General features: G+C 41.0%; 1 protein-coding gene across 5 annotated transcripts in view; it reads left to right on the forward strand.

Annotated features, from left to right (window-relative positions):
- Positions 1–12,318, forward strand: part of LOC123511664 (baculoviral IAP repeat-containing protein 6-like) — a 68,912-nt gene extending 56,594 nt beyond the window's left edge. For 3 of the 5 annotated variants that reach the window (XM_045267714.1, XM_045267716.1, XM_045267717.1), the window contains 18 exons: positions 211–408; positions 703–942; positions 1,280–1,471; positions 1,594–1,818; positions 1,957–2,099; positions 2,257–2,355; positions 2,593–2,827; positions 3,044–3,258; positions 3,688–3,925; positions 4,320–4,535; positions 4,815–5,419; positions 6,144–6,273; positions 6,453–6,670; positions 6,934–7,059; positions 7,266–7,379; positions 8,213–8,401; positions 8,533–8,667; positions 10,860–12,318. In XM_045267714.1, the coding sequence (XP_045123649.1) occupies positions 211–408; positions 703–942; positions 1,280–1,471; positions 1,594–1,818; positions 1,957–2,099; positions 2,257–2,355; positions 2,593–2,827; positions 3,044–3,258; positions 3,688–3,925; positions 4,320–4,535; positions 4,815–5,419; positions 6,144–6,273; positions 6,453–6,670; positions 6,934–7,059; positions 7,266–7,379; positions 8,213–8,401; positions 8,533–8,667; positions 10,860–11,429 (4,088 nt within the window). In that variant the 3' untranslated portion in view covers positions 11,430–12,318. The remainder of the gene's footprint in view (positions 1–210; positions 409–702; positions 943–1,279; positions 1,472–1,593; positions 1,819–1,956; positions 2,100–2,256; positions 2,356–2,592; positions 2,828–3,043; positions 3,259–3,687; positions 3,926–4,319; positions 4,536–4,814; positions 5,420–6,143; positions 6,274–6,452; positions 6,671–6,933; positions 7,060–7,265; positions 7,380–8,212; positions 8,402–8,532; positions 8,668–10,859) is intronic. The other 2 variants (XM_045267715.1, XM_045267718.1) reach the window with 1 other exon arrangement.
- Positions 12,319–12,587: the final 269 nt, after the last annotated feature.

Below are 12,587 nucleotides of genomic sequence, written 5' to 3' on the forward strand. Positions count from 1 at the left end.
TAGTATAAAACCTGATCAACATGCAAAGGTATGAATATGAACTCTTGACAGCCTAGAAAAAACTGGCACTCAAACAGTTTTGCTGTCTTTGTCAGTTTGCATTTTTATTTATTATTTATTACATTTTTACCAGTGCTATGATGTAGCTGCCACATACTTATGTTGAGTGCTGAATACTGTATTCTTTGTAACACCAATGTTTACCCCCAGGTGACCCACTGGTGCGAGGAAGTGAACCTTTAATGCGAGGTAGTGGAGCATGTGGAGCAAAGGAAAGTGATTACAGTAGTGTGGAGGATGCCACCATACACTTGATGAGGCAGTGTTGTCAGAACCACCCCCACAATCAGGCTCTTCTTGCTTCCACATTATGTCATCTTATTCAACGACAGAATGTTCCTCCTCCAGGTAATATTTCTTTTCATATTTTCCTTTATTCTTGTAACAATTCACCTGTATGAGTTTGTTAGATGTGAAAGGGATGACTTAGGAATCCGTATAAATGATTTGTGTTTCCTGTTTGGCCTCCTCACTATGACCTCATTGTTCTCATCTTGAATGTCTATGTATATATGTTTGTTCCACCGTATGCTCATCCCCTGTGTACCTCCTTAGAAAAGATTGCTTACATCTTCATTTTACTGTGATTATTATCACATTAAAGGAAAATGCATGCCAAAGTTCATTCTCAATTTTTTTCAGGCGGTGTGAGTTATCTCCATTCCATGTCTGGATTTACCCGACGTCTGGTTCTGCAATTATTACTGGAAACAGAACGTGTAGTAGTGCACATCACTAGTCCCCAGGGAGGACTTTCCTCCCCACCAGGCTGCAGTCTCCCTCCTCTCACACAGCATCCAAAGTTTGGTGCTGGCCACAAGACTCGCCTGCTGACTCTTCCCACCACCACCACCTTGGCAGATATCATAAAACTAGTCACAGGTAAGAATGAAAAAATATCACTACCCATAGACAGTGGTAGCAAAATGATGACTACATCTTTTCATTTATGCTATTTGAAGTCTGTTTATTCTTTAGGATTTGACATAAACACATTTTACTAGAAATTTTGTGTAATTTTTTAATGTCTTTTTTTAATTAGAAAAATTTATTTTGCACAACAACATTCCCATGCATGTAGTGTGTTAATCATCAGATTGTCTGGCAGCTACTCTTCAGGATGTTGCTTTGAATATGGCCCTTATGATTCTTTCTGTTGCACAATTACTGTCTTATCCATCTCCTTTTGTAATAAGGTGAGTGCTTATTTCACTCACAGACTGGTCAAGGGATGTACTTGTTGGGACAGCTGGGGACTTGGAGTTGCCTCAGGCCGACCATCGTGAGGCCAATGAAGTCGGTCACCTAGAACTCATGGACAAAATCTCTGTGGCAGCTGGTGTCACTGCCAAGGATAAGAGGAGCAAAAACAAGGCTAATATGGTTTACCACTCTCGACTAGCCAAAAAAGGTGAGTTTTGGGTTCTGAGCTGCAGGTTCAAACAAAAGCAAAATGAAGAGAATATTTACAAGGTTAACTTAATATGAGCTCAGTATTCATGGTATGCAGAAGTAAAATATTTTCCTCAACAGCTGGTGGTGAAGAAGGAGAAAAACAATATCCCAAGTGCACTTCATCTGCAGTCCGTGCCTCCAGCTCAGCCACTTACACTTTGGTTCACGATACCCTTGGCCAATCCTCTGGATTGCCCTCAACCCTGACTGTGGCTCAGCTGATGGCTGCACTCCGTCAAGATGGCCACCCCGCTGCCTCTCATGTCTCCCTGACCCTCACCAACCGCAGAGATACCGGCAGAGGTAAGTGTGATCAGTATTTGACAAGATCATCTGTCTTGGCATCTGGAAAATCAAAATTAACAGATTAGTCAAACAAAACTATCCTTGATTACTTCTTATAACAGCTTTGCTCACTATACTGTCTTTTAATTTGTACAGGAAGTGATGGGGAAGGTGCAAGGGAGTTGGCCCTACTAAGCCTTGCACCTCTGCCTTCCACCTTGCATGTATTCACCAGCCAGGGTGGCCTCTCCCTCCTGGCCCAGCACATGTCCCTGCTGTACCCTGACATGGCCCAACAGGTGTGTACATTCAGAAATAACATTTGTGCCACCTGATGACAATACTGGTAATAGTGACAAAAGTTTTGAACTAGTGTTTAGTGTTCTTGCTGTTCACATAGTGCTTGTTTAATTGTAAATCATTTAAGATTATCTAGTGTTTCTCTCATTCTGTTAGCAGCCCAACAACCCATCATCATCTCGGAATGGTGGTGGTGACAAAGGAGAGATAATGGTAGAAAATGAATGGGTCAGTGTCGAGATGAATGACTATGAGGTGAGTCAGCTGACCACCCCCGTCTTAATTAAGAATGTTTCTTATCTAAACTAAATTTGTGATGTGTTCATTGTAATGTCTGGATTCTGCTTGACTACTGATCTTGTATGTAGTTCTTTAGTGATTACAGAGTAAATGAAACTTGTCTTGAAACACTCTGATCTACTTGAAATAAATATAGGTCTGCATCATCCCTAGTCAAGTACTCATCATAACATCTTATTCTTGGTGTTTCAGTCTGCCAACGTGTTTGACTATCTGGTGATGGGAGGTGGTGGAGGAGGATCCCCAGGACCAGTTGGTGGGGGAACAGTGTCCCTGCTTACCCTGCCTTCCATCCCTCCCCATGCCCTAGGAGCCTTCACCCTGTTCTTACGACTCCCAGGCTATGCAGAGACCTTACTGAAGGACACTCACCAAGCCTGCTGCCTCTTACGCCTTGCCCTGGGAGTGACAGACGATGGAGATGGAGGTTAGTATATTTTATGCATGATCTTTCTTTTGGTCCCATTTGTTTATGATTTTTTGCTTCTGTCATCTTATGTATGGATCCAATTCTAACTTTTCTTCCTTATCCTTAGTGTTGTATCCCAGATAGTTCCTGGTGTAAAATGTTGCCTTGGTTGCCTTCTATTATGAAAGTGTGTTACAGTGGTTTTGACTTAACATTATGCCTTTCCTGTTGTAGGAGACATAGTTGGATCAGGTGTTGGGGGTTCATTAGCAACCATGCCCTTCCAAGTACTGGAGAACCTGCTGGAAGCCACCCCACTCACTACGGATGATGGTGTGCTTCTGCGCCGTATGTGTCTGGAATCTGGTGCCTTGCACCTCATCCTTGCTTGTCTTGCAGCCCTTTCCCACCAGGACACACCTGAGGTGGTCACCTCCCTCTACCACCCGGTGGGTTTTCCTTCCTGTTTGCATCATATGAAAAGAACAGTTTCCATGTTTGATAACTCTTGAACTTTATAGACATGACTTAATTTAGTCCTTGGAAAATAACTAGATTTCACTTGACACTTAAGGCTCTCTTCAGATATATCATGTTCATAGTTTTGTAGTTTTATATATATATATATATATATATATATATATATATATATATATATATATATATATATATATATATATATATATATATATATATATATATATATATATATATAAAGTCTTGAAATTCATTTTTCTAATTTGCCACCAAATATAATTTTTTTAAGTATGTTTAAAGATTTTGTCAACTTTTGTCATTAGGTAGATTCATTGTGATATTAAAAATCTTTTTGAATATTTTTTCCTTAGTGACAATGATGCTTAACCATTTCTGTGCAGAATGTTCCCATTGGCCTGGTGGTGGCCACCACTCGAGCCACTTGTGTTGACAGCCGAGAGACTGTAGGACTGCAGCGTGGTGAGGGTGACAGATGCCACTACTGGGCTAAAGGCACTGGCTTTGGCACTGGCAGCACCACACAGAGCTGGGATGTTGAACAAGCTCTGGTGCGCCAAAGGGTAGAGGAGGAACATGTTGTGTGGCTGGTGCGACTTCTGGCAAAATACATTAATCCAGGTTAGTATTGGTGTATAAATTACCTGACATAAATGTTCATAGTGCTTCAAGTGATGAAATGCCAAGCCATCTTTTGGGAGGAAACAGAATATCCACATCATAAAAATTATATCAATGAGACCTAGGGTTTGTTTGTTTACTTTATTGAAAAAAGTTAATTGTTTGCAAAAAAGTTAAATGATTTATTTTTCTCAATCTACTAAGTCTGCATATAGCAAAAGGACAAGTCATTATTGATTACATCAACCCCCATTTCTTAGGTAAGATTCTAGTGCTTGGGGGTAAGCAGCAAGGCACCATAGAACACTGCTTGTCACCTTAGTTTTATTTCATTCATAATGGTATAAATTATAGTTCAATTTTTTTTTACTAACATTCTCTCATCTTTTCTCAGGTGACATAATTCCTCCAGAGTTACAAGCCAGTAACACAGAAAGCTTTGATTCAGCTGCTGAAGGTGGATCACCTGAATCGTCACAAGGCAGCCCAGTCTTGCCTCCCCTCTCCCCTCAGTCTCAAGCACCACCAGCACTACCCCCGGCCCTCCTCACACTATTCCAGAACTCGGGTCTCATTACTACAATTGCCTCAAACCTCAGCAATGACTCGGGTAAGAGTTTTAGTAGAAATTTTTTTTTGTTTTATTCTTTTCTTACTATATTTTACCAGATTTCTCATCTCATTGATGAAAACAAATATTTCCTATATTACCTAACTTATCTTCTCTTGATTGGGCTTGAAATACTTGTCATATAGATATTTTTTCTTAAGTAAAAATATTCCTTTTACACAATTTAGCTCAAGTTAGATATTGGTTCCTTTAAATATCTTAGCTAACTGTTGTATTTGTTCTATCTATTTTCCAACCTGCTGCCCTCTCAATCCACAGTGCTGGATATGTCTCGCCACGTGCCACTGTACCGAGCACTCCTGGCCCTGGTCCGGGGTTTGGCAGTCACCTCTAGTCTGGCTCCGCTTCTCATGACACCCCAGGCCTCCCCTGCTCCTGTTACTGTTACTACCTCTTCAGCCTCTAATGGAAGCACTGCCACCTCCACCAACAGTGCTACCACCACAGCTGCCACATCTACCACCACCATCTCTGCTGCCACGACCACCTCAGCTGCTGCTACCACCACTGCCACCACCATTCTAACTCCCACTACTGCCAGCACCACAATTACCACCACCCCTGCTACCAACACCACCACTACCAGTCCAGCACCTGCCTCAGAGGCTCTGCCTTGTATTCCTTCTTTGCTGGAAAAAATGAAGAACACTGTCAACATCTACATGGCCAAACTAAAGTGGAAGTCTTCAAAATCAGGTGTTGGAGGAGGTGGAGGTTGTGGTAGCAATGGTGGAGGTGGAGGAGGGGGAAGCAATGGTGGAAGTGGAGGGAACAGCAACACAGGGTCAGCAGATGAGGCTGAACAGGAAGAAGGTCTTTCTTTAATTGTGCCAGACATACAGAACACTGCCCAGGTGGTGAAGGTGAGTCAGTGTCTCTCTTAGTTATATATGCAGGAGCTCATAAACTCTTCATCTGTGCCGTATACTGTAAATCCTCATCTTTTCTTGAAAAGTGTGCAGAATCTAGTTTCAGGTCCAGTATCCATAATGCAGCCATGAGGTTTCAGGTCTGACTATTTGTAAGACTACGTAAAGAAATACTTAAAAGTTTTTATATCATATATTTACAAATATGTTGATGTTACTCTACATTTGCACATGGAACTCAGATTGTATCCTCCCTCCAGGTGAATGGCCACACTAAGAGCCTAAAGTAAATGTTAGATGGTTGGTGGTGAGAAGTAAATCCAGCGAGAAGAAATGCAATATCCTATGTAGGAGAAACAGGTGCCCTACACAGTTCTTGAATTGGAAGACTACAGGAAATGTGTGCTCTGGGTGTCTTTATAGGAAGCAGAATTTAAAGTGAGCAAGGGAATCTCACCCTCTGTATTCTTTTATGTTATGGCCTATAGCGCCTGTAGGCATACTTGAAGAGTATATGTGAGAAGCGCTGTTCAGCTTCCGCCCATTAGTGGTGCAGGTAATTTTATTTATTGTGGTACCCATATTAGGTCCCATATCACAACCCAAGCACATCTTTGGTGTAACCACCTAGAACCTGGGTATCATGGCCATGATGCCAAGTTTTGTTTACTTGTGTATTTATGCATTCTTTATTGATATTTGTTTTCACTTCTTACAGCTGTGCACGGAGAGGCTGCAGCAAGAGATGGACAAGGAGGATCAGACTGATAGCATGGCAGCCAGTCAGCCTCCTCCCTCAAGATCCCTGGTGGAAGTGTACCTTAGCTGCCTCAAACCTCTTCAGTTTGGTAAGCACACACACATGCTGCAATCCACACTACACCCTCATCTAATTTTATCTTAGTTTGAAAAACATTTCTTTTATTATTAAAATTTGTGATTACTTCAGTTGCCAATATTACCCATCTCTCAGTATCACAAAATATTTCTTGTAGTGGCAAAATTACTGAGGACATTTCTCTGCCAGATACCTTTGAGATGGTGGTAGAGGACTCAGAACGAGGAATCCGCTTTGTAGTATCCCACCAGTATGAGGGATCAGTGCGGGGTGCAGGGGATCTCTGCACTTCCCGCAGGATGAAGCGACTAGCACAGGAAGCCGTCACCCTTTCATCCTCTTTGCCCCTCTCTTACTCCTCCTCTGTCTTTGTTCGCACAGACCTCGACCGTCTAGACATTATGAAGGTGAGCGCCCTAAGTTAAATGCAAAGACTATCACTAGTTTGGAGCCCCAAAAGTTTCAGCAATACCATTGAATTGATAACAGGAAAAAATCATTAAAAACTGTGCAGGCAAACATAACAAAAATTGGGAGAAATATTACATGTATGGCCACTTAATGTCTGTAAAAGTTATAAGCAGATTAGATCAAAATTGTTTACAGGATTCTGATCACCTTAAGCCAACCACCTGTACTCTCAGTGATGTTGACTCTTCCCACTTTGTAGGTGCTAATCACTGGACCCGAGGACACTCCATATGCCAATGGCTGCTTTGAGTTTGATGTATATTTCCCAGTGGATTATCCAACCTCTCCACTGCATATTAATCTCCAGACAACTGGGGAAGGCAGGGTGAGTTCTACATAGTGGCATTAATATTAGTTCTAGAAATTTCTGAATTTATTCTTTCCTTGATTGACCAAGTACTGAGCTATGAGTACTGAGAAGTACTCATAGCTTAAAAATATACAATTGATTATTAGGAGTATATGGATAGTTTTATAATATTAATGAGAAGATTATTTGAAATAAAGATTAAAAGTTTATAATTTTTGCAGGTGCGGTTCAATCCTAACTTATATCAGGATGGGAAGGTGTGCCTCAGTATTTTAAATACATGGCATGGACGGCCAGAGGAAAAATGGAATCCTCAAACATCTTCTCTTCTACAAGTAAGCCACACAGTGTCTGCATGTTCTAAATTTTTTCCCCAGTCATTTTGATACAAGCTAGTAATAATTAGTTCAGTCTTACCAAGTTACTACTTTTCATACCATGAAATTCAAGTATGTCAAGTGACAAGATGAGAGGGTGAGAGCAATGAAAGTATGTATAGGAGATATGCTATGAATGTTTATGATGAATGGGTAAAAAGCAACACAATAAGATGAGGATTTAATGTGTGTAAGCAAAGTTGAAAATGCTTATAGGAAAATTAAATTACTTGGAAGATTGAAAAATTGTGGGAAGGATTCCATATTCAAAAGAGGTGTTAGTAGAGACCAAGTGTTTAAACAAATAAAAAAGGAACATGTTAGGTACTTCATCTTCCAAGTGGCTTTCCTTTTCTATTAGCACCATCAACTTAACTGTATGTACACAGCTTAGCACAGGTGTTCGTACCACACCTCACATGCAGATTTTTCTTAATCGCACCCTTTCATTGTGTCACATCACATGCCCTTCTCAATTAACTTATTTCCACAGCACACACTTTTGATTGCTGTCTCCTGTTCCATATCTACTCTTGATTTATACACCAGTGTTGGCAGAAAAATACTATTCCTTGAAAATCTCCTGACATCCAGTGACATGTATCCCTTTTATAACTCTTGTAAGGGATCCTGTAACATGTTCTCTATTTACAACCCTCGCTTTTATTCCAACATCCATCTCATCACTCTTCTTTAAAACTATTCTTGGATACAGATACTCCCATGACCACTTCAGCCTTTTATCTCTTCAAACAATTCCATTTAAACTTTTTTATTCTCTCTCTGCACAGGTCCTTGTGTCTATTCAGAGTCTGATCTTTGTTAGTGAGCCATACTTCAATGAGCCAGGTTATGAGCGATCCAGAGGAACGCCCACCGCCATGCAGAACTCTCGTGAATATGATGCAAACATCCGTGCAGCCACAGTAAGATGGGCCATGCTGAATCAGTTGCGCAATCCCTCTCCATGCTTCAAGGAGGTAATGATGTAACTCTCAGTGGTTGAAATAGCTATTGGAGCATTTTGAATTAAATATTGATGCATTTGGTCATAAATCAGAATTCTAGGTACTGTCTCCTGTAACCTTTCATTTTGCTTTGATTATCACAGGTAGTGGAGAGACACTTCTGGCTCAAACACAAGGAAATCCTGGAGCAAGTAGAGGGTTGGATAGCCAACATGGAGAGTCTGAGTGAGAATCGACGGACAGGCAAGAACATAGCACTCAACACTGTGAGCCTTAAGGTAATTGTAGAACAACTTGTCAAGAGATGTTACCTGTTTTAATTTATCACAGGTATGACAGGTCTTACTTAAAATCCTTCTGTTATCAGCATGTTTCTGAAAGAAAAAATGAGGTGAGTAAATTATCATATATGCTGGAATATAAGACAACTCTGTATTTGAGATGACCCCCCCCAATTTTTTAAGGAAAAATTTAGGTTTTTAGCTATTACCACTATATAAGACGACCCTCTCAGTGGTGAAGGGTGCATCACTTACCAGCTGCATCATGAAGAGCTTGCATGGTGGTCAGTTCCCTTACCAAGTACATTACTATCATGGCAAAATTTACTATTTATGTTCTGCACAGTTCCATGTGTTTCTGAGCCCCAAAATGGCAGGAACATGCATTACTTTCTTTTTTTGATAACTACAGAACTAATTGCCTGCACCTCACTGGGCCCTGGGAACCCATAATATGGCCTTTCCCTCACTACCACTGCCACTGGTTTGAAAATACAGCCACCCTTGATTAATTAATCCAACAATTAACTTACACACAAGTACCTAAATATATAAGGAGTTGCAGTATTTCAAAATGAAGGTTATGACTGACTTAATGTTAACAGGATTTATCAACAGTATGGTTTCTGTTAGCTTTATTGCCAACTGATTTTTGTTATGGCATGGCTGGGTGCGCCACATGATGCTGACGCCATCAGCAAACATTCAACATCCGTAGAGAATAGCTCACCACATCATGGAGCCAATAAATTATATAATATATATATATATATATATATATATATATATATATATATATATATATATATATATATATATATATATATATATAGGCAACCTCACTTAACGAACAGGTTACGTTCCTAAAAGACCGTTTGTTAAGCAAATTTTCGTTAAGCGAACCAATTATAACAAGTTTGACCCCTGACTTGAACTTCCATTGAGTGTAAACAAAGCAAGAGTGCATCATAGTACAGTTAAATGTTTAATGAAGTAAAAATTATGAAGTTAAACATTTAGGCAGTTTAATTTAAGACTAAGTCATTAAGTAAAAATTATGAAGTTAAACATTTAGGCAGTTTAATTTAAGACTAAGTCATTATAATGTACACTTAATTTAAGACTAAGTCATTATAATGTACACTCTTAAATTTATGAGGGGAGGGAGAGTGAAACAGGAAAGACACTAGCCGGCAACCTGTGGAATGTAAACAAAGGGTGCATCATTGTACCGCATACAAAACACAAGGCTTTCCATTTTATCCAATGCAGAGTCATGAGTTCAGGTGGTTCTTTTAGCTTGTGAGGAAGATATGGTCTCACCAGCCTTCTTAATAGAGTCTGCTGACTTGAAAATAGTAGAGACAGTAGATGGAGTCAAGCCATGGTGGCAAGCAATGCTGTTAGTTTTCTTGCCTCTCGTGTCTGTGAATAATATCCAGCTTCACTCGAGAGTGAGAGACTTCCTTGTCTTCATAGCAACGCTAGGCGACATTGCAGGGCATTTTGGTGGCATGTTGAGCGAGGGAAAATGAACTGCTGCTGACACTGTTATTGTTTTAAACTAGGGGGAGCGAGTGGTGCGTGTTTTGTCCACGAGAGGCGCTGGTGTATTCAAAAACCTGTCAGCTTGCGTGATATGGCGGGGCTTTCAAACTTGGAAAAAATTACCTGGATAAAATTTCATTAAAGCAAGTTTGGTGTTCATTAAACGAGCAGATGGTAGTAAAAGGAAACGTTCGTTGTAGCGAAATTTCGTTGTGTGAACCTTCGTTACGTTAAGTGGGAAAGTAATGTATACACGTGTGTGGCTGTAGAATTAATTCTAAGATACTATGGCACTTAATGTTCACCACGGGGATAAAGGGTTGCATTTTATTCTCTTTATAGCTTAAAGATGACCCCTTGATTTAGGAACCTCAAAATTGACAAAAAAAAACTTAGCTTATATTCCGCCACATACGGTAAAGTTAAGTGCTCTTCACGAGTTTATCACTCATAATTACATTGATAAGGACACTGGATGGTGCATAGATGTAATTATTTTGACTTTCCACAAACAGTAGTTACTTATTCATGGTGATGCATAACTATAATTCATAAACATGCAACAAGTAGAGAAACTCATTTATTGATTTTATTGCCTACGTCATCTTCGTTTATGCTCTATCTTTTTTTTTCTCTTTCAGAAAAACTTCCAACTTCTAAAGGAAGAGTTCCGTAAAATGAGTGCCCCACCAGGCCTGGAAGGAGTGCCTCTATCCCCAGCACTCGCTTCTGCTCGCTCTCCTGCTGCCTCAAACTATAGAGAGGCATTGGGTGCTGACAAGGAGCGTGAGACCTCTCAGGGAGGAAAGGAGAAGGAGCCTTGGGGTGCAGCAGGAGTCCAGGCTGGAGGTCCTGTTCGTAACCGCATTAGAAAGACCTCTCGGGCTAACCTATTCGCAGGGAAGCATGGCCCCCATGGTGCAGGAATCCGAGTTAGCTCCAGCACACCTATACCCCAGGAACCTGCAACCACACTACCAGGAAAAGTTCCTCAGCCTGGTCCTATCTCCCAGGACCCAACACCTGGTACCTCTGCCACCCCTGCCCAGGGAGAGCCTCACCCTGTTACCACAGTGCCTGAGACCCCCACCTCAGCCTGTTCCACCCAGGATGGGCTCCCGAGTGAGGCTCAGGAAGTGTTCAACCATGTGAACCATAATAGTTCTTCAGTGGAGGATGGAGCAGTTACCCCTGCAGGCACCCCCTGCTAGCAATTCGCACCCCTGCCCCTTTGTCCTCTGGTACCCACACCACATACACAGAACCTTTATCCACATGTACACTACATCCTCCAATCCTGCCCTGTCCACCCCTCTGTTCATTGGTGCACTGGGTTTTAATAATCAATGGAACTTTTTTTTTTTTCTTTTAAATTTGCTACAAATCTGACTTTCTAGTATAATTTTAGTGATTTTGCAGCGGCATTCGGGCTGAGTATTTATCCCGACCGCCCCACCACTGTGATTTATGCGATAATAGTCATGCTGTGAGGAATATCCTAGGACAGCAGCAGAAAAAGAGTGAGCAACTCGACCTGCCTTGTGCTGCCCCGACCCAGCTGGAACTGAGCTATTTAGCAATCATTTGCATGTTGCTAGTCATCTTGTGAGTGTTGTTTAGCATGATGGCCAGCTACTTTTGGCTCCTTGCACCGACAAGCAGGCAAACAGCCAGGAGAGTCAAGGATGGCTACACGTTGTACAAATCACCCTAAAATCCACCATGCCTTGCCCTGGCCTGCCCTGCTCTGTGTGAGATGCCTTTGCCTGGCCAGCAACAGCAGCCCCAGTTGGTGACAGAAATTCCCCACAGTGGAGCAGGGAGACTGTTCTTATGGTGATGTTTGTCACAGATATTGTGTGTAACTTCTTGTCTAGCTCTCAGGTACTGCCTCCCTTCAGCCAGTGGGGAATGCCGGACAGTGCTGGTGGGACAACTTAGAAAAAGAACACTGCAAGTTGATCATATTTGCATATCGTGATGTCATTTAAGGAGAAAACTTTGTAAACTACTTCTTACCCACTTGACATAGCTTATGATAGTTTTGTAAATATATAAATGTCAACAATAAATAGTTAAGTAAAGAGTACATTATGAAAATGCCTTTTTGACTTCCTAGCTTAGTATGTCACACAGGACTGTGGCTCAACCTGAAGATGTGTGATACAATTGTAACATTATTACTGCTATGACCACATACATGGGTTTGAATATGCATTTTCAGGTTTTAAAGTTGTTAAATATAATATCAGCAAATTAATTTGATGGTTAGTATTGTATAAATAACGTGTGTGTGTGTGTGTTTTATCCTAGCCTATAGCACCTGCAGGTAACTTGAAGAGTATTAGAAGTGCTGTTAGGCTTACATC

This window comes from Portunus trituberculatus, chromosome 31, assembly GCF_017591435.1.
Source record: "Portunus trituberculatus isolate SZX2019 chromosome 31, ASM1759143v1, whole genome shotgun sequence".
NCBI lineage: Eukaryota > Metazoa > Arthropoda > Malacostraca > Decapoda > Portunidae > Portunus > Portunus trituberculatus.